At 46.0% G+C, this 27,678-nt stretch overlaps 1 protein-coding gene across 2 annotated transcripts in view; it reads left to right on the top strand.

The window, feature by feature from the left end:
- Positions 1-27,678, top strand: part of OFD1 (OFD1 centriole and centriolar satellite protein) — a 635,354-nt gene that overhangs the window by 242,797 nt on the left and 364,879 nt on the right. For both annotated transcript variants that reach the window (XM_078657861.1, XM_078657862.1), the window contains exons 12-14: positions 13,608-13,699; positions 14,138-14,327; positions 15,994-16,124. In XM_078657861.1, the coding sequence (XP_078513987.1) occupies positions 13,608-13,699; positions 14,138-14,327; positions 15,994-16,124 (413 nt within the window). The remainder of the gene's footprint in view (positions 1-13,607; positions 13,700-14,137; positions 14,328-15,993; positions 16,125-27,678) is intronic.

Genomic DNA, 27,678 nt, shown 5'->3' with positions numbered 1-27,678 from the left:
CCATTTATGCCGATGCTGACTTCGCCTTGGCATTTCTCGTCGCCGCCGAGGTCTTCGACGCCGATACCTTCGTCACCGGCGCCGGTCCGACTTCTGGAGCATCAACCTGTGCCTCTGGATCCGTTCTCGACGTCGGCTCTGGCTCCGTCGGAGTCGATTGCGGATCCGCCGACGCAGCTCTTGAGGGAGAGGTCGAGGCGTGAAGCTCAGCGTCTTATCGAAGAACAGAGGTACAGAGGCTGAGGTCGAAGAAGGTGAGCTGCAGGAGGAGGATTACTTTGAAGACCTGAGGCAGGCTAGCGGATTGGAACTATCTCCAGACTGGGAGCTAATTCTGTCTCAGATGCCCCTTCAAAGGATGTTGCACCATACCACGTGGTCATCAAGAAGGCAGCAGAACTTTTGAATTTAAGTCTGTCTACTGCTGAGTTCAAGCCCAATTTGTTGATAGAACTCCTCCACTCCCCATCTTCTGTGGTGGAGCCTATGCTTCCTTTCAATGAGGCTTTGACTAAACCTATTTTGGGGGTATGGAGTAGGCCTCTTAAGCTCCTGCTGTTGCTAAAGCTGCTACAAGGAGATACAGGGTGGCGCCTGGTGACCCAGACTTTTTATCCTCACACCCTTTACCGGAGAGCTTGGTAATACAGGCAGCCTGTTCAAAGAAGTCTGTGGGGGCTTTCCCTCAGGTGCTTTGGGACAAAGAGTTGAAAAAGCAGGACCAAACTGCGAAGAAAGCGTTTTCATCGGCGAGTATGGCCCTTAAGTCAATGAATACTACATGTCTCTTGGGGAGGTACATACATGCCTTGATGGATTCTGTAAAACAGTTGGCCCCTAAGATTCCGGAAGAGGACAGGAAAAATTTTAATGAGGTGCTGGCTGACACTCAAGCTGCTGCGCGTCAAGTCATCCAAAGTGGACTAGACACTGCTGACTCAGTGGCGAGAGTTATGGGAACTTCAATTGCCACAAGAAGAGCAGCCTGGTTGAAGTCTTCTGAATTCTCTGTGGACGTCCAAGCTGCTTTGTTAGATCTGCCCTTTGATGGCTCGAGTCTTTTTGGAAAAAAAGCTGATTAAGCTTTGGAGAGATTTAAGGACAGCAGGGCTACAGCCAGGTCTTTGGGATTACAGTCCAGAGGAACTGTGAACAAAAGATTTAGAGGTTTTGGGAGGTCCTCCTTTCGTCCCTATAAACAGCCTCAACAGCAGCAGCCACAGCAAAATCTGCTGTACAGACGTACAGGGGCAAGCAAACATCCCGACCTCGAGGACGTCAAGCTTCTTCCTCCTCCTCCTCCTCCTCCTCTTCCTCTCCCCACCCCCCTCCCACATCAGCAAAGCAGCCCTAGATCCGCCATTCCGGATCATGCGGGTCCTGTGGGGGTTCGGCTTGCCTATTTTCTACGGGATTGGGAATCGGTCACATCGGAACTTTGGGTTCTCAATCTCGTAGAGAATAGATATGCACTTCCCTTTCGGGAATTCCCTCCGAGTTACCCTCCTTGTCAAGGGTTTTGTTCAGAGGACCACCTGCTACTCCTGCAGGAGGAAGTCCTGGCGTTGTTAAGAAAAGGTGCGATAGTGGGTCCGGAGCAGGAAAGGGGTCAGGTATGCTACTCCCGGTATTTCCTGATACCCAAGAAGGATGGCAGACGTCGTCCAATCCTGGATCTCAGGATCTTGAACCTTTTTCTGAAGAAGGAGAAGTTCAAGATGCTCACCCTTGCGCAGGTTCTTCAAGCGCTGCTGGAAGAAGACTGGATGGTGTCGATCGACTTGCAGGATGCGTATTTTCACATCCCTATCCTGAAGTCGCACAGGAAGTATCTCAGTTTCACGGTGGGTTCGCAACATTACCAGTTTGCTGTCCTTCCGTTTGGTCTTACTACTGCGCCTCGAGTCTTCACCAAGATGATGGCTGTGGTGGCTGCACATCTCAGAAGGTCAGGGATTCCAGTATTCCCTTATCTGGATGATTGGCTGATCAAAGCAGAATCTACAAAGAAAGTGCTCCATCATCTGCAGGTCACAACAACTCAGTTGTTGTACAGGTTGAGTGTTTCGATAAATGTACCCAAATCTCATCTGGTGCCCTCCCAGCGGAACCTGTTCATAGGTGCTGTACTGGACACAACTGTATGTCGAGCATTCTCTCCACCTCAAAGGATTCTCGACATACAGGAAATGATTCCTTTATTTTACAATGGAGCGGTTGTTCCAATCCTGAAGGTCCTTTGTCTGCTCTGTCTGATGGCTTCCTGCATTCTGTTGGTCAACCATGCACGTTGGCACATGAGGGCACTCCAGTGGTGCCTCCGCAGGCAGCGGTATCAGCACAACGGAGATCTCAGGGAGTCGATCAGGATCTCCAGAGAAACTGCAGCGTAGTTCTGAACGTACGTGCAGACAGTCTCAGGTGGCAGTTCTTAGCCGACCACGAGTGAAGGTTTCATCCAGAGGTAGTTCGTCACGTCTTTTGGACGTGGGGGACTCCTCAGGTGGACCTGTTCGCCACTCACGAGAATGCTCACTGCCCGTTATTCTGCAGTCTCCAGTTTCCGATGCAGGGAGCGTTGGGGGATGCGGTTCAGTTGAGTTGGGACTCGCGTCTCCTTTACACATTTCCTCCCATACCCTTGATTCCTCTGGTTCTGAGGAAGATTCGCCAAGACCGGGCACAAGTCATATTGATCGACCCGGATTGGCCAAGAAAGGTGTGGTACACAGATCTTCTCCACCTCTCCTCGTGCCCGCTGCTCCGTCTCCCTCTCAGGGCAGACCTCCTCTCTCAGATGGAGGGGCAGGTTCTACACCCCCACCTCCAGACCTTGAACCTTCATGCCTGGAGATTTTATGGGGCAACCTGAATTCCTTTTCTCTCCCACATGATGTGGTGGATGTCATTTTATCAGCCAGGCGTGACTCGACCAAGTCTATCTACTCTTATAGGTGGTCTAAATTTGTTTCTTGGTGTGGAGAGTAGTCCATCGATCCTTTGAGGCCATGTTTATCTGACATACTTCAGTTTGAGCTTTCTTTGGCTCAGCAAGGGTTTGCTGTATCTACAGTCAAAGGTTATCTGTCGGCATTGTCGGCATTTCTCTGTTTGCCGGATCAGCCGTCTTTATTTAAATCTCCTGTTGTCTTGAGGTTTCTAAAAGGCCTTACAAATACATTTCCTCCTTCTCCCTTTATTGTGCCTCAATGGGACTTGAACCTTGTCCTTACTTTCTTGATGTGTTCTCCTTTTGAACCTTTACACAAGTGTCCCTTGAGACTGTTATCTTTTAAAACGGACTTCCTGGTTGCAATTACCTCGGCAAGGAGGGTAAGTGAGTTTCAAGCTCTTAGTTCAAAGCCCCCATTCTTGACCATTCATGCTGAACGAATGGTACTTAGGACCAGGGCTGCTTTTCTGCCTAAGGTGGTGACTCCCTTCCATCTAGGGCAGTCCGTTACCCTTCCTTTCTTCTATCCTCCCTCCCCCACCCTTCCAAAGAGGAGGAGAGACTTCACCACTTGGACCCTAAGAGGGCGGTGAGCATCTACCTGGACAGAACCAGAGAATTCAGAGTGGGTGGCCAGCTCTTTGTGGGTTTTGTTGGAGCCAGAAGAGGCAAGGCGGTGCACAAGCGCACGCTATCAAGATGCTACTCTCTGGCGGGTAAGGAACCTCCTGAAGGTTTGTGAGCTCCCTCTACTAGAGCAAGGTCTGCTACATCTGCTTTGTCTAGGGGTGTACCTGTAGAGGACATTTGTATAGCGGCAACTTGGGCCTCCCTCCACACTTTCTCGAAGCATTACTGCTTAGATACCGAAGTGAGGAGGGACGGCTACTTTGCGCCGTCTGTCCTCCAAGATTTTCTGGTATAGGAGAGTGGACACCCTCCTCCGGGAGTGGGGACTGCTGTGGGAATCTATTCACAAGGTGAGGAGTCCACTGGCAGATGTATCCATCAGAAGAACAAGTTACTTACCTTCGGTAACGCTTTTTCTGGTGGATACAGTATCTGCCTGTGGATTCTTCACATGCCCACCCGCCTCCCCGTTGCCCACTCTTCTATACCTCAGTTTATGGCAATGTTTTATCGTTTATGTATTTTCAGAAATATTGTTTTTTTCAAACATTGTCTTCACACTGTGTGTGTTACCTTGACTATTTTGTACTGTGTACACTGTGTATATATATCTAGTGTTGTCGGTCCGTCCGTGTGCCTCGAAGGCACGGAAAAAAGGCGGAACTGATGTCATCACGCCGACGTGGGCCTATTATGGAGTAGGTGACGTCAGGCGGAGCCGCCTGCGATGCCATGCTTCTGTGACGTCGCCCACGTCGGCACGAAGCTACAAAAGAATTTCCGAATGTTGCTGACGCAGGGGATATTCACAAGGTGAGGAATCCACAGGCAGATACTGTATCCACCAGAAAAAGCGTTACCGAAGGTAAGTAACTTGTTCTTCTCGGTCTAGTGGGGATGATGCTGCCTATAACTGCATCGTTTTTAAGTATTTCTCAGTTTTTGGCAAAGATATTTTGGACTTCTTTGGAATCATTGTTATAGGTGAGGATGACCCTGATCATATCAGTCTCCTCATCTGATGCAGAAATAGATTCCTGCAGTGTCGTATTTCTGTCAATCTGCTTTACTTTTTCAACGGCTTTGCGTAAAACCCAGTCCGGGTAACCTCTTTTTCTAAATCTACCCAACATAATCTATTGCTCTACCAGAAAAGATTCCTCAGAGCTACAGTTACGTTTAGCTCTGAGGAGTTCCTCATAGGGGGTACTCCATTTAAAATGTTCTGGGTGGCTACTCATTGCGTGCAGCAAACTGTTGCCAGCAGTGGTTTTTCTGAAAAGGTTGGTGTGTATTCGACTGTCAATTATCTCTTCTTTGGTATCTAGAAAATCCACAGAGCTATTACTGATGTTGCTAGTTAGTGTAAGATTTTCGTTTTTGCAGTTGTCTTTTTTGATAAAGTTAGTGACCTCTGATTCAGTACCCTTCCAGATCATGAACAAGTTGTGAATGAAACATAACCATATAACGATGCCATGCCCCCAGGAATAGATTTGCAAAACTGAGAGCAAAAAATATATATATATATATATATTCACTGAAAAAACCGTAGGTTTGACACATGTTATAGTTAGCTGGACATTTCACTCATATAAAACCATTGAAATTCCCCCGTTATAGTTAGTTCAGCTAACTATAACTTGCGCGCCCGCAATGCACTGCTGATGACGTCACATATTACATCACTGATGACATGGTCAGTGACATCACTCATGACATCACTGATGACATCTCAAATGACATCACTGATGACATCATCCTTGTGGAAGAGTGGCAGATCTTATCTCACCCTAATATAACTTTTATTACACACATTCAAAAACAGTGATGTCATCAGTGATGTCACTGACCATGTCATGAATGATGTAATATGTGACATCATCAGCAGTGGATTGCGGGCGCGCGAGTTATAGTGAGTCCAACTAACTATAACGTGGGAATTTCAATGGTTTTGTATGAGTAAAATGTTCAGCTAACTATAACTAGTGTGAAACCTATGGTTTTTTCAGTGAATTTCAAAGGTTTTTTAAATGCTAATTCCTAACTATAACGATTGTGAAACCTATGGTTTTTTTAGTGAATTTCAAAGGTTTTTTAAAAGCTAATTCCTAACTATAACGTTTGTGAAACCTATGTTTTTTTCAGTGAATTTCATAGTTTTTTTTAAAAGCTAATTCATTTGTATATCGACTTTGTAACCTACGATTATTATTTTTTTGTTAGCTGTTTTTTACAACAATTAATTATATATATATATTTTTTTAAATCATTTGTTAAATGTATATATTTTTATTTTTATTTTTTCCTGGTGCGCTCAGGGTGCGCGCACCGGTAAGCTCTCCCGAGAGCGCGCCGAGAGCGCTATTTCTGCGTTCGAAAAAAAATATGTATGAAAAGTAAATAATAGTGGAAGACATTTAGTACCATACTTATAACAGCAGTGTTTTTGATTTACGAAATGAAAATAATTTTGCATTTCCGTAAAGCTATCAAAACGTCACTCAGGCGCGCCGCGTCAGCGCCCCCGGAAGCGCCTACGTTCGCGCCGCGTAAGCGCCCCCGGAAGCGCTCCGGTGCGCGTAGCGTAAGCGCGTCAAGTCATGTGACCCTAAAATAACTCTTTTCATTGGTTGCTAACAGTTTTTTTTTTTACAAAGAATGAAATCCCCACCCCTTTCCTTCACTTCTTCTTTCACTTTTGTGACTGCAAGACCTGTCTTTTTGCTCTCGGATCTTTGTTGGATTACTATCTTGGATTACCATGGCTGCCAGAGCATCCAGCAGTGAAGATGGCACAGAGGGATTTCTTGATGAAGAGGGTCCTCAGCCGCAGATAAAAGAACACTTAATATGGAAGTTTTTTTCCATTCCAAATGATCAGAAAAAAGTAAATGCTCCAAAGGTGGAGTGCAGGATTTGTCACACTGTCCTGTCACGGGGTGACCCCACCAAGAAATATTCATTTGGAAACTCCACTATGATTCACCATGTCGAGAGGAGGCACCCCCAGAACTTTGCCTGGGAGAGTGTCAGGGCTCTGGCTCGAGAGGCTCCCAGTGATGGGGCCTCTACTTCAACCGGAGGAGCAACTACATCAGGGAGGGGGCGATCACAGGAGCTGATTCCTAACATTCAGCCTGCTTTTAATAAAGGTGTTATTAAATGCAGAGATTGTGATCAGCTACTTTGCTATGGGGAACAAAGTGTTCTGCTCATGGTTCGAGCATTAAAGAACCATCGCTGCCGTTCCCAGCCCTAATTTTGGTTTGTTTTTTTGCTCCTGTTGAGCAGTTTCCCATTCCCTGTTTTTGTTTTTGTTCAAAAAAAAGGAAAAAAGAAGAAAAAAAAAAGTTCTTTTCAGAACTACTTCCAATTCTCATCAAAGAGCTGTATTCTTAAAAAAATGAAAAAGAGTAAGTGAAGTGGAGTGCATTGAGAGAGGAGAGGAAAATGAGTGAGAAAGCAAAGAAAGGGACGAGAGGAGAAGGGAAGTGAAGTAGGGGGACTGAAAGAAGGTGAGTGTGGGGAAGGAGAGTGAGGAGAAGGAGAGTGAACATGGGGAATGTGGATACGCGAAAAAAATGTAGTAAAGGAACGGGGGTGTGGAAGGGTAACAAAAGAACAGTGATGTTTTGGAAAGAGTGGAGATACAGACTGGATAAAGACAAGTGAGTGTGAGACCAGGTAAGTAAGGCAGTGAAGAAACAGAGAAAGTGAAAGAAAAAATAAGAGTAGAAGACTGAAGGCCTCATTTTTGCACCTGCCGCACAGCAGGCGTAACACTGACGCAGGCCCTTTAACATGGGCCTGGCCCCATGTGAAAGGATGCATTGCTGGGGTTGCGTCACTTTTGTAACACACTCAAGCAATGCATCACTTTTGTGCTTACAGATACGTCAGAAATACTGACGTATCTGTAACTCCTTGCGACATAATGCGTCCTACATTAAATATGACGCATGAGTAGAAGACTGTAGGCCTCATTTATGAGGCCATGCGTCACTTTTACGCCACCGGTGCGTAACTTTTTGTGACGCACCAGTGGTGTAAAAATTGCACCTTGTTGAGTCATATTTACAAAGTGATACATCTACGTAGATGCGTCACTTTGTAAACCCTTGCGCCACATTATACCTGCGTCAGGTGTAATATATGCAAAGGGGGCGTATTGACGCAAGAAAGGGTCGTAGAGGTGACGCAGTGTATTCTATGAGATTTCACTGCGTCACTTTCAGGACGACGTTGCGCCAAAATTTTGCACCTGCCTTACAGCAGGCGTAAGACTGACGCAGGCCCTTTCACATGGGGCTGGCCCCATGTGAAAAGATGCATTGCTGGAGTTGCCTTTCTTTTGTAACACACTCCAGCAATGCATCACTTTTGCGCTTACAGATACGTCAGAAATACTGACGTATCTGTAACTCCTTGTGACATAATGCGTCATAAATTAAATATGACGCATGAGTAGAAGACTAAAGGCCTCATTTATGAGGCCATGTGTCACTTTTACACCACCAGTGCGTCACTTTTTGTGACGTACCAATGCTGTAAAAAATGCACCTTGTTGAGTCATATTTACAAAGTGACGCATCTAGGTAGATGCGTCACTCTGTAAACACCTGCGCCACATTATACCTACGTCAGGTGTAATGTATGCAAAAGGGGCGTATTGACGCAAGAAAGGGTCGTAGAGGTGATGCAGTGAAATCTATGAGATTTCACTGCGTCACTTTTAGGATGCCGTTGTATCAAAATCTTGCGCCTGCCTCACAGCAGGCGTAAGACTGATGCAGGCCCTTTCACATGGGGCTGGCCCCATGTGAAAGGATGCATTGCTGGAGTTGTGTCACTTTTGTGACACACTCCAGCAATGCATCACTTTTGCGCTTACAGATACGTCAGAAATACTGACGTATCTGTAACTACTTGCGACATAATGCGTCATACATTAAATATGACTCATGAGTAGAAGACTGAAGGCCTCATTTATGAGGCCATGCGTCACTTTTACGCCACCGATACGTCACTTCTTTGTGACGCACCAGTGCTGTAAAAAATACTCCTTGTTGAGTCATATTTACAAAGTGACGCATCTAGGTAGATGCGTCACTTTGTAAACCCCTGCGCCACATTATACCTGCGCCAGCTGTAATGTATGCAAAGGGTGCGTATTGACATAAGGAAGGGTCATAGAAGTGACGCAGTGACATCTAAGAGATATCACTGCGTCACTTTTATGACGCTGTTGCGTCCAAATCTTGCGCCAGCCTCACAGCAGGCGTAACACTGACTCAGGCCCTTTCACATGGGACTGGCCCCATGTGAAAGGATGCATTGCTGGAGTTGCATCATTTTTGTGACACATTCCAGCAATGCATCACTTTCCTCTAAACACTCTACACGGTAAGTGACGTGCTTCGGTGTGCACACGCCTTCATGTATATTCACCCAATGACACGCCTCCGTATGAGGCAGCTCAAATGAGATAGTGCGAAGGCATTATGGGGGCTGTAGTGCAATTATATCACCTTTCGTTTGAAATGCACAATTTGCTGCTTGCAATAAAGTTCAGATTGAACCCTAGCCGAAGGAAATAGTCTATATAGTTTGATGTATTTTCTGTCAGGCTGTTGATAGCAGAGATAATTGGGTGTCCAGGGGGATTTTCTGAATTTTCGTGTAATTTGGGTATGAAGTAAATAACTGGGATAGTAGGTGTGTTGTTTCTTAAGAATCCGTATTCATCTTTGTTGATTAATCCCAGACTGCGCCAAGCCATTAGTTTTCTGTATATATATGGATAGATGGATATAGGTGGGGCTGAAACGCGTTCTGGCGGTGATGCAGGGCAACAAATTAAGATTTTGCACAAGGAACTTTTGGGTCTGCGTTCGTCTTTCCGAACTGCGTGGAAGTTTTAGACGAAGTCTGCAATATATATATATCGCCATATATATCTCCATCCATCATCCTACGGACAGTCACCAGTAGGTGGTTATAGTTAGGACCTAGTTTCCATAGGAAAAGCATTTTTTGATTTGCCAATATCTTTGGCGCCAGTTGACGAATGTTCGCAAAATTTTCAAAACTAATTGCCTGCTCCTGTCTTGAAAGCTTCGGGGTGATTAGTCAAGCGGGGGCCGAGGAAAAAGGGGGTCCCAAAACACGTTTTCTCCATGTTCATTTCCATAGGAAAGTTTTGTCGTAGCTACAGCCCGAACTGCTGAACGGAATTACACCAAATTGAGAGGTAGCTCTTGGTCCAGAGTGCACTCTTTGCTTTTAAATGGTGTAAATCCGTTCAGTAGCTACTGAAAAATTAAAAAATTAAAAAAAATATTGATATGTGGTGACTGCGGTGGATCCGCGAACCCTCTCGACCATAAGCTTCTTTCTGATTGGCTGCCAACACTCCAAATCAAGAAGTGTTGGCAGGAATTGAGTCACAAGAGAAAGGGTCATTAAAACAGTTCAAAAAGAAGATAAGGGAGCAGGGTAGAAACACCCTGACCCCCTTGACCTGCTCAAGGGCCAAAAAAATCATTTAAAAAAACTTTTCAGCGGGATTCACGCTGGGTTCGCGAATCCCGCCGACAATGTGAAAAATGAACAAACCGTGGGCTCCTGCGCTTCATTTTGAAGCAGCCCCGGGGTCCACCACCTCCCCGGAGCAAGTTTAATAATGTGTGGGGGCACTCCCCCCCCCCCGCAGCCCCGGGTACCACCACCCCCCCGGAGCAAGTTTAATAATGTGTGGGGGCACCCCCCCGCAGCCCCAGGTACCACCACCTCCCCGGGGCTTTTTTACATTTTGGGTGGGGGGCCTCGCGGGTCCCTCCAAGCCCTGGGGACCGCCACCTCCCCTGGACTATGTAAATGTTGTGAAGGGGGCCGCATGTCCCCCCTCCTGAAGCCCTAGATGGCCCTGGGTGCTGCCACCCACAGGGCCGGCTCCAGCAGTGTCCCGGGGTGCCCACCCCAAGGACTTTACAGTTTGCTATGACAGGGCGGCAGCCATGCTCCCACCCTGACATTGCAAACACTGCTTTGCTTTGTGGAAGCAAAAGCAGGAAACCTTTTCTTGGTTCCACGAAGCAAAGCAGATTGCTTTTGTACAAGGGGAGCTGCATGTCAGCAGCTCTCCTTGTCCAAAACCAATGTCTGCTCCCGCAGGAGGTGGGGAGCCGTCAGGGACGTGAGGCTTTGGGGGTCCCCCCGGAGTCTCCAACGTGAGGGCCAGCTCCAGGGGATGGGGTCCCCGGGGCCAGAAGTAGCCCGGAATGGCGTGGCACGCTGCTCCCTAAAATTAAAAATAAAGGCTTGCCTGGCAAAAGTGGCCCAGGGAAGGGGCGCCACGGGCCCCCCTCCCGTAATTAAAAGAAATTCAAAAACAAGGCCATGCCCCAGTGGATGGGGCTCCCTTTCCATTTCTTTTTTTTCTTTTAATGGGTCAGGCCCTGGGGGCTGGGGTACACAGGTCCAACAAAATATTAAGAGAAGGGAGGCCACACAGCCCCCTTCTGACGAAAAGAAAAAAAGAAAGCTGGCATGTCGCCGGAAGCCCCGCCCCCTCCCTGCACCACTCTGCACCATGGAATTGCTGAGAGGTGGTCAGAGCCATGCCCCTTTTTACACCACTCTGCAAACGCGCCTCTTGGTGCATTGCTGGTGGGTCGAAGAGCTCCTCTTGTGTTCTGAGGACCTCAGGACTAAAGTGGACTCCATCCCCCGAGCTGCAGTGCGCCAGGAGGCTCATTTGCCAAGTGGTGTAAAAAGGGGCGTGGCCTCGGACCACTCTCACGAATCCAGCTATTTGGGGCTTACTGGAGGTACTTAGTGGTCTAGTTGGCCCCCAGGGACCCTCAGGATTCAAGGGGACTTGATCCCCCAACCCAGAACACACCATGAGGCGCGTTTGCAGAGTAATGGAGAAAGGGGGCAAGGCCTGTGTCCACCTGTCCGCAATCCCACTATTTGGGACATACTGGAGGTATCAGGTAGACTAGTTGGCTTCTAAGGACCCCCATTAGGGAAGGGGACTTTAATCACCATCCAAGAGCGCACCAGGAAGTGCGTTTGCAGAGTGGTGGGGAAAGGGGCCGTGGCCTGCTCTGAGAACTTTGCAATCCTGCTGTGTAGAACTTACTAGAGGTAATAGGGGGGCCACCTACCTCTCCTGTTGTTAAGAGGTCTTCGGAAGCCACGTTCACCTTTCTCCACCACTCTGCAAACACGCCTCCTAGCACAGTACTGGTTGGGGGATGAAGTCCACTATACTCCTGAGGGACTTTGGTGGCCATGTAGCTATCCTGATAGCTCCTGTAATTCCTACGCAGCGGAATTCCTGAGCACTGGTCGGAGGCCCAGGCCCCTTTCTGCACCACTCTGCAAACACTCTGCAAACACAACGATAGTTAGAAATTAGTATTTAAAAAATCTTTGACATTTATTGAAAAAACCATAGGTTTCAGACGTTATAGTTATAAATTAGCATTTAAAAAACCTTGGGAATTCACTGAAAAAACCACAGGTTTCAGGGACGTTATAGTTAGAAATTAGCATTTAAAATAACGCGAGTTATAGTTAGCTCAACTAACTATAACACCCAAATTTCTCTCGTTTTGTACCAGTGAAATGTCCAACTAACTATAACGTCCCAGAAAACTGTGTTTTTTTCAGTTAATTTTTTCAGTGAATATATATATATATATTCACTGAAAAAAACACAGGTTTCTGGGATGTTATAGTTAGTTGGACATTTCACTTAGTGCGATCCATTTTTCCCGTTGGGGAAGGTTGTTGTGATATATATATATATATATATATATATATCACATCTATCTATCTATCTATCATGATTCAGGCAACAGTAGGAACCTCAAAGTACCAAAGTAAATCCTACTGAAACTTCAAAACCTCACACAGATTGCAATAATTTAACACTGTCCCGCCGGGATATTGGTACTCTCCCATACCAGCACAAAACAGCCAACTTCCTTAACCTCTTGCGTGCAGTACCGGTTCACTCCCAATGAAACCCTTCCCTAGGAATATCTCCTCTTCTTCTCACCTATGTCACCTCATATCTGACACCACCACCTCACACCACTCAGCACAAGCCATCCAGACCCCATAACTACTTCCTACAACCACTTGGCACTCCAGCAATTCCCTACTGTCCTACCCGGTGCTCCAGACCCGTTCTTAATTGTGTACATAAGTACGTGTCCTTATAATGTTATCAAATTCAAGGCACTTCTCTCAGCATCAGAGTAGGCCGTGCCCTGGTGGGCAAGAGACCCAATTATAAAAGTGCTAATAGAAATTATTCAGTATTTTCATTTCTTCTGTAGGATGCCAAGATATAGCTATCTTGCTCCTGCTGGACATATCTATACAGTGCAAAATAACTGTCTGCAGTTCCTTCCTGCCTTTCTTAAAAGCACCAACCGTAAGCTAGAGTTTTTTTATGATTCTACAGTACTACTATAAATCCAGTATGTCTATTATATAGTGACTTGTTGGGCCTTACGCCTATTCAGTGACATGAGCTGACTCCTCAAACGTTGTCCCTCTAGTGGAATTACTGGAGTATAAATGTGTTACCATTTGACCCTAGTAATGCTTAATAAGCACAACTCTTTAGTTGAACCCTCTTTTAAAGAAATGTTTAGAGATTTTGGTTGAATAAACTCAAAGACTGAGGAAGTGTGAGCTTTTGATTGCCACTATTTTGATTCAGAATGTGATCTTTAACTCTTGTATACAATTTAGTGTATCTCATTACAAGAGTTTCTTCGGATCATGTGGATGTTCACAGTAAAAGCTTTTTGTTGGGTCATTTTCCTGAAAAATGACTAATGTCTTTAGTAGAAGTCAAAATTTCTGTGAGTCATTAATCCAGCGAAAAGCAGGGTTACCGGTGATCAGAACTACATTTGTGATGTAGAACATGCAAAATAACAGTGGAGTACGATTGGTTTGATTTCATTTTGTGTTGACTTTGAGTTCTGCTTTTCAGAAGAGGCTATGCGTCTCCGTGAGGAAGCCATTTTTATAAATACAAAGAAGGAGGAAATGGAAAATGCGGTGTCTCGTGTAAAAGAACTTGAGGTAATAGAAGTAGAAGAGCTGTTGTTTTACAGTACTGGAGAGGTTGTTATAGTTTTGATGTTGAAATATTTCGAATGTCGAGACTTGGGATCTTTCATGGATTCTGATGATCTTTTCAGTATTATCTGGGAACCCTGCATTCCATCCATGATTATGGTGAAACGTCATGAAGCATATGACCACTACAAAGATACCAATGCTGGATATCCAAGTATATTTGTATACCAAAAAATTACAAATTAAGTTATGATTGTTCTACATTACTTTGATACTCCGGAATGTGATTCATAACAAGGCACCCTCTTATATTCTTAACTTTATTGAGTAACTTTTATGAATTGTTTAACAAGAGTTCACTATGCCTGTTTTTGTGTAAATGTGGTCAACTGTCTTGGTTGAAACTCAATACTAATATTATAAAATTATTTTTACCTAAAGATGGAATTAAATTCTGTGAAGGCTCAACGTTCTTTGCTAACAAGGCAAACTCAAGCACTGAATGAACAACTACAAGAGACAAAAGATTATACCCAATTAAAGGAAGAAAAGTTTCATCTTCTTACTCAGATAAAATGTCTCAAGGAGCAATTGGAGGAAATAAAGTGTGAAAATAAGCTCTTGAGAGACAGTAAGTGATCCCCTTTTAACCTTTTCTGAAAATGTTATCCCATTCTGCACACCTTGTACATGCAGACTGTTTCTGTTTTAGCTCAAGGAAAGGAAAACAGTTTCATGTGATTCTTGACATTTTTTCGCATATTTATTTTAATGTCCTATGTTCCTCAAAAGCTGCCTCAGAGAATGTGATTGATTTCTCACAGTATAAGACATTGTTGAGGCCTAAACTGTGGAACTGCTTATTCCTGATGTATGGAATTTAATTATATATGTTGCTGGATGAACACTTCAATGTTCGTTTTAAGAGAAAGATGTTGAAGATACAAACAGACACAATGGGAAAATGGGGTTGTAGTCCGGGTGGACAAGTACTTATGTGGCTGGAGCCATGGTTTGCATACCTTGCTAGTACAGCAATTTGTTGCTATTGGTTTACAGAAATGGACACCCTAATTGTTCTGCTGTTTTCCTCTTTTTGATGTAAAACTCAATTAACCGAATTTGAGAAAAATTAACTTGCCATGGCAATTAACATTACACAATCTCAGAAAATAAAACAAGAAAAAGTAATGGTACAAATAGAGTAATAAAATAATGAACTCTGCAATAATCCGAATTCCAGCATAATAAATGTGCTTGCATATTGAGAGCCTTTCTGTGATCATAACACCAGCCTAAACTGAGCCTATTCATAAACCAATCCCCTCTCTATGCTGATCCTGTGAATGTTCAAATATTTGACATAAATAAAGCCCTGGTTTGTTTAAAGTCTGGTATAATCAGAAAGTTGGCATAATCATATCCTTCATGGAATCTAAACATTGACCTAATATGAACCCTAGCATAAACAGAGAGAATACTAACAGATATCTAATATAATGAGACTGTTAATTTAATGTGTCACCTCATTGCAAGGCACCAAATTGGACTTGCATATTTGGGAAGCTTTTTTCGGTTTGACAGGTAGATATTATATAAAATTCCACACGCCAGATGCTTGTTGATTTGCCTGGGGCAATAATTTTATAATGTTATACATAATCTCCATGTTGCTCTTCCCAGTAAATGCTCAAAGGTCGTAAATCGCAGTATGTTGCGCTATTCAAAAACCTTAGAAAAGAGAAATCAAATAAAGTTCAAGGAAAGATCCAGACTAAAAAACCTTGAGGGCTTGATTCCCAATTCATTTAACTTAGGTCAGGTATTCTATAAGTATTAGCTGTAACACAACCATAAATCCCACGTTGTTTGTATGTAGGGCCCCGTAATCCTCCTGGTTTGGAGACTTTAATTTAGATTTCATTATTATGGTATCTTTAAAAAGACATTAAATTGTGCTATATTTTCAGTTTTAAGCTGTGAATGTCCATCTTCAGGATCATGATTTTACTGAGCTGAACAGCATGCTTTTCTAGGTTTTGTCACAGGGGTGGAGATAGTTATGCCCCACAAGATAACAAGCATCACCATTTAACTGTAAAATATTCATAGTTTGTTGCACTGTGTTCAAGCATAGTCCAACTGTCATCTACAAAAATATAAGAGCTGTAGGAGTATTTTGGTAAGAAAACATCCCTGCAAGTCAGCGATGCACACATACTGTTTCTAATGTTCTGAAGTGTGTATTATATATATATTGAACCAATAAGTTACAAAGAGCTATTTTTATATTACAGAAATAGCTTCACCGACAACTGATGAACTAGTTCTGCAAGCGCAATTGCAAAGAGTTGAAAATGCTAGAAAAATGGACCAGGAAGAGTTTGAAGCTCGTAAAGATATATTGGAAAAACAGTTGCAACGCGAGGTAATCTATGACATAAATTCATTTGAAATATGATAAATGAAATATTTATACTTTTGCTTATAGTGGATGCAAATGTGATGCTAGAGAACTATGTGAATCACATTGTAGTATTTAGTTCCAATGTCAGTAAGCATACTCACAAGTACTCCTGCTGTTTTTAGGTCTCGCCTGTGCCAGCGCATGCGTTGCTCTGGCAATACATTTAGTGAGTGGGATTTAAAAAGCTGACCACCGCTTTTTGTCTGGCCTAGAGCGTTGGATTACGCGTACAGTAACGCGCATTCCTCGCATCGCTCGCGGCCACCCTTACAGCGCGCGATCAAGCGCCATCTGGCTTTCCTCTCGCTTGCTCTCCCAAGCGCGCGCTTCAACGCTCCTCCCCCACCACAGAGCGCGTATCGCGGCCCCGCATCTTGTTTTCTTTTTGCTTCCCCACTTCCCTCAATCCTTATTGCTTTTGCCAACTGTTTTCTCTCTTGTCATCCTGTGGGTTTTGCTGTAAAGCTGGCGAAAGATCACTGTTGTCTGAGCCGGAATACCTACCCAATCTCAAAATTTTCGTTACGCAGTGCTATTCCAGCACATTCTTTCCCGTTTTCACCGTGCGTCTATATTACATGAACTGAATATTTCAACATGCTCGATGTAGGGTTCCCTTCGACTGCAGTGGAAAAAGCCAGGCAGAGGCTCCCTCACATCGCATTAGAATGCTCCTTGGCTGCACACCAGAGGGACTGCTAAAGACTGTTCAGATTGTTCTCTGATTACTGAACAAGCCTCCTCGTATGACTGGAGGAAAGGAAACCTTCCTGTGTTGCAAAGAGAATAGTTAACGTTTACTGTAATACGTACGGATTAAAATCTACCGAAGTCCGCCATCTATTGAAAAGTGATTTTGTCAGAAGGCTGGTACCGTTAGCTAAAGAGATCTTCGCATTTCTTCTTGACTGCTGAGTCACTGTGTATCGTGTATACACTTTCTTTCAAAACTTTGTCATCAGGTGATTTTGATTACCTTAAAGCTATTAACCAGACATTTGCTTTATTTGCTGACTTTGGAACCACGAGATGACGACAGATCTTGTAGGGACGTAGTTCTTAATTTGTATATACAACTAAATAAATAAATAAAATAAACGTAATTAGCAGGTCCCAAGACATTTCTCAGGAGGCCACTGCAGCTTTCGCCACCCACTGTTACTGCAAGTGCTGCCAAATCCCAGTACCAGCGATGGTAGTGACTATCACACTCCTATAAATCTGGCAATTTGGATTTCTCCTAACCACCCACAGCTGCAAGGATGGCCTGGACACGTTGGCATTAATATTTCTAATGTATCTTGAATTGTTAAAACAGCTACCGGTGTTATAAAAATAGACCGACCTTGCCACCATGTGTGTCATACATATGTGCCAGTGATATGAAAAAAGTGTCTGTGCCGAGCAGCATGACACGGCCACAAACCATCTGGGGAATAGTTTGAGAAGGGTAATCTAATACAGGACAGCACATAAAAGATGCAGACCATGTAGTTTAGTTAACAACTAACTTAAAATGTATTACGCAGAAAGGCTCATTAACAAAATCGTGGCCACTTCAAGTAAAGGGGCATTCCAGAGAAATTCACATGAGAACCAAAAGCAAACCATAGGTGTGTTCAAGGTCTTGCTTCCTTTATATATTATAAGCAAAGTGTTAACTAGTCTTTCTACAAAACTAATTTTAGTCGAGAATAAGGAGGTCATTTTAGAACAATGTTTAAACACAGGCAGAACAATAATTTGATTGTGTAACCATTAATAAGTTAACAATTTTAGTCATTCATGCTTTTCTTACTTAGTACTATTTCACCTTAAGCATACGGGATCCAACTACTGTGGAGGGTAGAAAACACATTCAGAAATGTTCAAATAAAGTTAGCATTTATTTGTTCTACTCTGTCATTCTAAGGAAACATTGATTTGATGTGAGATGTAGGCTGCAAACCTTCCACTAAAGTGCTCTCTTGTCAAGCAGAATTCCAGCAGAAAGATATCCTCAATTCCGCGGGCAAACATTCATGCTTTGGTAGCTTTTTCTATGTTTTGAAAAAGAAAAAAAAAGTATTTGTCCAAATATAAAAAATGTTTCATATACCAAGAAAGGTCATCAGTTTTTCCAAGTCAAACAATGACTTTCCTTGGGGCTGACCTAGACGCCATTCAGAACAAGTCTTTCCTCTCATGGGAAAAGCAGGAGCGGTTGCAACCTTGGCTCTCAGATTGTCAAAAAGACGGTGCACATCAGTGAGGACATACAAGTCTCTTCTGGGCATGATGTCTTCAGCGATCGACCTAGTGCCCATAGCTTGTCTTCACATGAGGCCCTTGCAAGAGGAACTTCAATGTCAATGGATTCAAACAATGGGATCCTTCGACGACGTGATAACTATCACTCCACGTGTGAAGGAGGCATTCAGATGGTGGACTTTAAAGTCGCACCTCTCTCGGGGCCTCTCTTTTCTGCCTCTGGTCCCGGAATTCATTGTCACTACTAATGCATCCATGGAGGGTTGGGAAAGCCATCTCTAAGACCTTCAAATGGCTGGCCCTCCAAACTGACACCACAGGTCTGTTGACACAGCCTGGGTAAGGTGGCGTAACCACCCCTTACTTAGATATAGTATATCAATATCTACCTTATATATAGACACATAGTAACCTGTAGGTCACTCCTATGGTAGGCCTTAACAATCCTGGAGCCAGAGTGATTGGTTTTATGTGAGAGGGTGCCCTAGCATGAGCTGAGCCCCTCTGCAGCTTTCGGAACCATCTCCTTATAGCTGTTCTATGATATAGTCATACCATATACTCTTCAGTGCATTATAATCCTCGCGGTTAATGCTAACTTTGGTATGGCTTTATCAAAACATGTCGTGTAAGGTGTCATACACTTCGGAATACTACCCCCCCCCCCCCAGTACTTGTGGCGGGGGTAGCATTCCACCCTTCTAGAGGGAGAAGACATGTAGCCTCAGCATCACAAAATGGATGCTGCTGCCACAGACACGAGTCTGACCTCCTGCTGCTGGACGAATCTCCGGCAGGGGAGGCCTGGACAAAAGGTTTCCTGTCCAGTGCGTTGCTACCACCTCCCCAGACAGGCTGTAGTGTATTGGGGCATGGAGGGCTGCATTCAGCAAAGGCTTTTCCAGACACTGCCTGGGGCACACAAGGTGTTCCATGCGTAGCCCGGTTCAAACCAGTTGCTGGGGCACTCCAGAACCGCTCTGGCGTGAAACTGGACAAAGGGAAAGGGGTGTAACCACCCCCTTCTCAGGTCCGCCCATAGGAGGTACCTTCCAGGTAGTCCAACCCCTAAACTTAGTATAAGTATAGGAGCTGTGTCCCTAGGACTTTAGATTACCCTGGACGAATCTTTGAAAGACATATCCTGGACCTTCGACGTTCCATTTCGACTGGAAGACGGAAGATATCTCCCTTGTGGTCAAGGAGTGGCTACCCTGTGCAAACAGGCACCACAAGTAACTTGCTGGTCTGCATTGTCGAGGCTCCCGCTGGAACTCGAAGACTCTGCGACTCAGGACATTGACTTCTAGACATCTCTGACCCTGCTTGACGATCCCAGCAAAGCTGAGACCTGTGGCGGACACGAGAGACGTGGGACCGGAACTCCTGGAAATCCTGCATGTTGCTAACTGCATTGACTCCCAAGGTAACTCGCAGTTGTGCATTGGGGTACGAGAAGCCCCAGACCCGAGCACCATTTGCACTGAAGCTCAGCCCCCCCACTCCACGAGTGTCCCTTGGGGCCCGCTCTTGCATTTCAGCTCGACGCGTCTTCCTGGTTCCTAGTCCGTTGGCTTGCTTTCCTGGTTGCTCCAGGCTTGCTGCAGCTTCCCTACAATGGAGAAGCCCCCCAGACCTTGCTGGTCTGCACCAAAGCCAATCTTCATCTCCTGCGTGGATTGCGTTTGCCAAGGCTTGTTTGGTCCAATCCGGATACCGACACCACAGTCAACTAGATCCTTCGTGGGAAAGCTCGAATCCAGCTCCTGGTCGTCGCCGATACGTCCTGGTCCTCATGGCTGCAGAGACAAGCTTCACCTCTTCACCTGAGATCAACGCGACATCGCCTGGTTCCTTCCTGGTCGCTGGCTAGTGACCCAGACTCTGTCCCTTCTGCTTTCAGGATCTTCAGATCTTCGATCCACCCTTGGATCCACCCGGACACTTTTCCTCTGGTCGCCTGCAGCACTTCTTTGCAGATCTCCATTGAAAACGGACGACGAAACCAGACACCAAAAGGCACCTATGCACCCGGCATCCCTGGGTGAGGTAACACGAGTACTTCGGTGCTCCCGTGGGTCTTGACTCTCGAAGTGTCCTAGTCTAAAGGGGTTTTGTCGTAGTCCATCCGGAAGTGCCCTTAAACAGTAATTTATAACTTCTTCGTTTCCCATAGAAAGTCAATGGTAACTCGCGGCTGTGTATAGACACTGCACGCGTCTCCCGTGGGCCTCCTACCTCCTAACCTTTGGTTGTTTAGAGTAGCCCCAGCGATTCCCTTGGCCCTTGGCCTACTTTCTATTCCAGACGTGGTTCTTACACCACTATTTTAGTATATGGTTTGCGAGGCCCCTAGGGCAAAACGTTTACTGTGCAACTAATCGTATGCTAATTGAGTAACTTGTATTGTGCTTTTACCTCTGACCTCATAAAGAGTGCAGAGGGGTTGTGTTTAGAATTAATACATATATATTTGATATATACCTTGTGTGGTGTCCTTTCATTTGGTATTCAAGGGATTATAATTGGTAAAACAACTTTCTTCACATGCTATCTGAAGTCTTAGCCTATTGACTTCTGGTCCATGCTACCACTAGGATAGCTTTCTATAAGGTTGACTTTAGAACCACCATCAATAAGGGTAGATTAGACTGGTGCAAAGTGCCCACTAGAACTAGTGGACATCATATGCCAGGCTAACTTCTCACACAGGCTTTCCTCACTCGGATAAAAGGCTCACCGGTTTTGGTCCATACTGACAACACCAGAAGTATGTTTTATATAAAAAAAATAGGGAGGAACCAAGTCTCTTACTCTCTCTCAGGACGCTTAAGAGTTGTGGAGTTGGCTGAAGGTTCACGGAATATCCCTAAAAGCGGAACATGTTCCAGGGCTTCGGAATACTCTGGCGGACGCCCTCAGCAGCACAGAAGATGACTGCCACAAGTGGGAGCTAGCACAAGACCAACTGGACAGGATTTTTTTCACTTTGGGGGAAACCAGCGCTAGACCTGTTTGCGACCCACACCAATTCCAAATGCTGGTTTTTGCAAGCAGATTCCCTCTCCCAAACTCTTGGGGGAATGCCCTTTCAATGCGCTGGTCTGGACTGTATGCTTACGCTTTTCCACCCGTACCACTGATCCCCAAAGTCCTTACAAAACTGATAATAGAAGATTGCTGCCTTCTTCTGATAGCCCCCAGGTCGCCCAGGCAGCACTGGTTCACTGACACAAACACTACTAACCAGGAACCAAGGTCAGATGTGTCACCCGGAGCCAGCATCTCTCCGATTGCATGCATGACTCCTGAATTCTTCGAATTTAAGGGTTTGACTATTGCACAGGAGTATAAAGACATTATCGCCAGGTCTCCTGTGGATGGCACCAACAAGACGTACAGACTGAAATGGAAGCGTTTCTGCCTCTGGTCCCGTCAAAACAAAGTGCATCCGTATCTCTCTGCTCCAGAACAAATCCTACCGTACCTTCTGTCCTTAGCAAAATCAGGACTGGCATATTCTTCAGTTAGAGTTCATCTCGCAGCTATTTCTCGATATGGACGCTCACCAAAGCGTCTGCCTCTCGGTTCTATCAGAATTGTACAGTAATTTATGAAAGGCCTGCTTCACACTTATCCACCTGTTAAAGCTCCACCCCATGAGTGGCACTTAAATGTAGTCCTTTTGCAATTGATGAAGCAACCTTTTGAGCCCATCCATAGGGCTGATATCAAGTACTTGACGTGAAAATTGGCTCTTCTACTCGCCCTTACATCAACCAGAAGAGTTAGCGAAATACAAGCGTTCACTATAAAACATCATTTTCTTCGTTTCACAAATAAAATGATTATCCTGAGGACGAATCCCAAGTTCATCCCTATGGTTCCTTCGCAATTCCATTTAAATTATCCTATAATTCTCAGAACTTTCTTCCTGATCCTTCTACACCTGTGGAAAGAACTCTACACACTCTACTCTCAGACACGCTTATTCTCCTGAGGCGGAAGCCGGGAGACGCACACTGCCCAGCACACTCTGAATTCCATTGGTGGTATTTTTAACTCACTATTCGTCACTTGAGTAACTGTGCCGATTTAGGGCTCAGTCCGGCCTCGATCTTGGGAGGCAAAGTGCAAGGAACGCGGCGGCCATCTTAGGGAGGTATCTCCCAGGTTGGGTGCAGTCTAGCTGCTCAGGCGCAAGACACTCGGCGCTAGTATATAAGCAGGGAATCTATTCTGCTCGCGAGACATGCTTATTCTCCTGAGGCGGAAGCCGGGAGACACACACTGCCCAGCACACTCTGAATTCCATTTGAGCTTCGATTTTAAAACATTGTTAAAAATTGTGTTATATTATTTCTTTAGCCTTGGTGGTATTTTTAACTCACTATTCGTCACTTGAGTGACTGTGCCGATTTAGGGCTCAGTCCGGCCTCGATCTTGGGAGGCAAAGTGCAAGGAATGCGGCGGCCATCTTAGGGAGGTATCTCCCAGGTTGGGTGCAGTCTAGCTGCTCAGGCGCAAGACACTCGGCGCTAGTATATAAGCAGGGAATCTATTCTGCTCGCGAGACACGCTTATTCTCCTGAGGCGGAAGCCGGGAGACACACACTGCCCAGCACACTCTGAATTCCATTTGAACTTCGATTTTAAAACATTGTTAAAAATTGTGTTATAGAGGGAGGAGCCAAGCTCGTGACTGCAATGGCCGCTCTGTAGCTCGGCTCCGTCAGCCTTCCTGCCCAACACGCAAATCCTGACAAATATCCTGCTCCGAGACGACACACTCGGGAAGAAACGGAAACGTGAAGCAACGCTCGTACTCCCCGTCTTGCCTGGGGGCTCTTGCGTGCTGTGGATCCGAAGCTGTGCTCCTGCTTGGTCCGGGGCCTTCGCGGTGTGGAGACCGGAGCCTTGCCTGCGTGGACCGGCCGGGGTGGCGACGTCGGCGGCGGCCCCCGTCGGGAGAGAGGGCCGACTGTGAGAGGCCGTTGTGCGATTGTTCCGGTGAATACTGACCGGGCCCGGTCCAGCAGCTGGGAGGCCCCGTGGTAGGGCGCGGCGCGCCGTGGATGGGGGAAGACCGTGCAGGAGGACCCCCCCGTTGCTGCCTCGTCCGACCATCTTAAAGCCCTGCGCCCGGAGTCGGCTTGTGATGTCCGCGGGTGGTGGCGCAGGCGGACCCCCCGAATTTGGTGGCGCATCTTTCTGCACCAAGATTGCCATTCTTGGGGCCTGCGTGAGCTCCAGGGGTGTTCTCGCTTAGGAGCCCGCTCCGGGAGTTGCGAAGGGTGGTGCCGGGGCTGAACCCGCAAAATGGCGGCCGACGCCCTGGGGCACGGATTTCCTCAGGGCGGCGGACTTGTGTGGCTGGAGTGCGCGGGGGCCTGGTCATGTGAGCGTGAGCCCACGATTGGTGATGTCCTTGACGCCCTGCAGTCTCTGTGTGCGGCCTTGGCCCCCGGTGCCCCTGTGAAAGATATACGGTCCGCCGCCATCTTTGATGGACCGTTCTTCATGGACGCGGCTCGACTTCGTGGTGGCGCTGCTTCGTCTCCCTCGATCGCTGCGAGGAGTGCTACCGCTGTGCATCGACAAGACTGCAAGCCTGCGGCCCCGAATCTCCTGGCAGTTGTGAGTGTGGAGTGCGAGGGCTCCATGTTGGGGCCCGATCCTGCTCAAGTGTTCGAGGAGCGTTGTGGACTGCTGCTTCGATCTACTTTGGTGAGGTCGTGCTGTTGTACTGCGAGGGAGCCTCTCCTTTCTTGTACGGCGAGACAGAACTCCTGTTTTTTGCTGCTCTTGGTGTCATCGTTGAGAGTTCCGGACTGCAGAGAAAGATTCTTGTTTTGTTGCTGGTTGCCGGGGACCCTGGTCTACACCCTTGCCTTGTTTTGTTCCGATTGAGTGGCCTCTTCATCTTGAAATGTTTGCTTCCCACTGCTATATCATGTGTGGTAGTGATGACTAGGAAAGGCCAGTGGTGAGCCAAACTGAACCCTGAGGACTACCAGTGAACGGATTGTGATGAGGCGGACCCCCATTCATGATAATATGGACGATCCCTTTGAGAGTTTATGATACCTGAGATTGTGTCGATATCGTTCAGACGCTGCATAATTGTGTGGGTGGGCGGGGGGCTGGGGCCAAACGACTCGATTGATGGTCTCCTTCCCCCCTTTTTGATTTCTTTCCCCCTTTTTTGCCTCTTTATTCCTCTCTCTCTCCTTGACTTCTCTATATTTCGGGTTCTGATTTAGGGCGACAGGCACGCTGCTGGGGGGGGTAGGCCGTAGCCTTCTGCAGGGGTGCAGGGTGGGGTGGGTGGGTTGGGGCTTCTTTGCTGTTTTCTTTTCCTTGGTTTTATGGCCCTTTTGTATCCCTTTATAGGAGCGCCGCGTCTGTCCCTGTCTCCCATGGTGTGATTGAGGGTGGGGACTGGAGGAGCGTTGTTCTTCTTCTTGCGGTTTTGTCATAATTCGATTACGACTCGCATGCCCACCTTGCTGGAGATATCCTTACCTCTTTGCGCGTTTATTGCTGTGGGGCGCTTGCATCGGCGCGGCGTTCTCTCCTTCTCGCTTATATTATTTCTTTCCTTTTCCCCTTCCTTTCCCCTCTTTTTCTCTACTAGGTTAGTATGGCAGGTGATTATATTCATTGTCGCTATTCCGGTTCCTCTGTTCTGTCTATAATGTGTAACTGGGTGATATGTAGGCAAGAGACGAGCCACGGTGGGTGTTGCTTTGGTCTATGGCATCTGTTTTCTGAATGGTGTAAACTGTTGCTGATAATTATCCGTACCGATGCCCTTATGTTTTTTGTTGTTGCTCAGTGGCCCGCTATTGGAACTCGGATATACATATACTTTATCTGATCCTGTGATACTCCTTATTATAAAAATAACCTTATTTGCTCCTGTTCGATGGCCGTACCTATCCTTTCTAGCCTGACTTGATTGCTACTGTACTGTTGGCTTCTTCCAGACTATCGTTTCGGAATCATTGGCTGCTCGTACTGTGTCGTGGCCGGCCTGACTGGTTGTAGGCCCGTATTTGTATATTCCTTACTGCACAATAAAGGTCTTCAAAAAAAAAATTTGTGTTATATTATTTCTTTAGCCTTGGTGGTATTTTTAACTCACTATTCGTCACTTGAGTGACTGTGCCGATTTAGGGCTCAGTCCGGCCTCGATCTTGGGAGGCAAAGTGCAAGGAACGCGGCAGCCATCTTAGGGAGGTATCTCCCAGGTTGGGTGCAGTCTAGCTCCTCAGGCGCAAGACACTCGGCGCTAGTATATAAGCAGGGAATCTATTCTGCTCGCGAGACACGCTTATTCTCCTGAGGCGGAAGCCGGGAGACACACACTGCCCAGCACACTCTGAATTCCATTTGAGCTTCGATTTTAAAACATTGTTAAAAATTGTGTTATATTATTTCTTTAGCCTTGGTGGTATTTTTAACTCACTATTCGTCACTTGAGTGACTGTGCCGATTTAGGGCTCAGTCCGGCCTCGATCTTGGGAGGCAAAGTGCAAGGAATGCGGCGGCCATCTTAGGGAGGTATCTCCCAGGTTGGGTGCAGTCTAGCTGCTCAGGCGCAAGACACTCGGCGCTAGTATATAAGCATACGTACATATCTCCGCGCAGCAGACGCGCTATGCGGACGCGCCAACCTCGCGCCAAAGGAGCGCCAAAGGAGCGCCTAAGGAAAGCCCGTCTGGGCCCGTCCGGGCCAGACCGGGACCAGAGGCCATGAAGCTATCCTCTGTGATACAGGTGAGACCTGTTCTCATGTATAGTCGTAATGAGCTGATGATTCTAAAGAAAGGTGTGACCCCTAAGTGTATCATATTGGGTGCTCATACTTGCGCCCCTAATTCTTGTACTGGATGCAGTTATAATCTTTTCCCTGACAAACCATGCCGCATAGGGGTTGGTGCGGATAAATACCGACTGGCTTTACTTAATTGTCATTCCTTACCAAAGCATGCGACTGAGCTCGCTTTGCTTGTGGAGGAACGAGATTTAGATGTACTTTTCCTTACGGAAACATGGACAAATGACAGCTCCCAACCGGATATTGTGCGTGCTGTACCAGCCAATTATGCTATACATAGACAAGACCGACCTGATGGTCGGGGGGGGAGGGATTGCCATCATTCTTAGGAACACCCTAGGATGTAGAATAGAAAACCTCTTAATCTCTGGAGCCGAAAGCTTCAAATTTGCCATTTCCCTTTCTCCTACTTGCACCTTCTCGGGAGTCTTGCTTTATAGACCCCCGGGCCCGTATGCCCAATTTTGTGAAGATCTCTCCTGTACAGTTATAAACTATGCTAGCACTATCCCTAACTTTACCATCTTGGGAGATTTTAACATCCATGCAGAGGAATCTGACGCGCCGGCCTGCATAAATTTGATGTCCGGTTTGGAAGTTCTTCATTTGAAACAACTAGTTACAGACTCGACACACATCGCAGGACATATTCTGGATCATTGCTACACCAATGTGGACTCTCTTAGCTACGACAATGTTATTAGGGTCCGCTGGTCTGATCACTCATTATTACTGTTCTCCATGCCCTCGCAGAAGCAAATTGAACATGCTACACTCGCGAAAAAGTTTTGTCGGGTCTGGACTAAACTCCCAATAGAAATTTGGGACACTAACCTTAAAAACACCTTACCTAAAATCTCCAATGACCCTCTGCTGGCTGATGTGTCTTTCACTCAGGCGGTGGAGGCCTCCGTGGACCTTACCCTTCCTAAAATTGAATTATCTCACAGAAGTGGGAAGAACAAGAAGGCCTGGTACACACCTGATCGGAAATTATTGAAGCTAGCCTGTAAACAACAGGAAAGACAGTGGAGAAAACACAACTCTGAAACTGATAAGGCCAACTATAAACTTGCCTTGAAAAAGTATAAAATGGAGATAAAAATCACCCAATCCAATTATTTTCAGACAAAAATTAGCACAGCCGCCAACTCTCCGAGAGAAATTTTTAAAAAATGTTAAACTTTGGTTACCCCTCCCATCGAAGATCCAGGACTTGCACAGGTGCGATGTGAGGAGCTGGCTAAATTCTTCTTCACTAAAGTGGCCACCATGTATTCATCTTTCCACAATAATCCCATTGAATCTCCCTCCGTATCCCACATGGCTCCGATCTAACTGAAGGAATTTGACCCGATAGACCTTTCTGTTACCCAGCATCTTCTAAATAATTTAAAATCAGGTTCCCCGAATGACCCTGCA

This window comes from Lissotriton helveticus, chromosome 8 (assembly GCF_964261635.1).
Source record: "Lissotriton helveticus chromosome 8, aLisHel1.1, whole genome shotgun sequence".
NCBI classification, from domain to species: domain Eukaryota; kingdom Metazoa; phylum Chordata; class Amphibia; order Caudata; family Salamandridae; genus Lissotriton; species Lissotriton helveticus.
Note: the sequence above shows the minus strand (reverse complement) of the source record. Positions and strands in the feature narration are given on the sequence as shown.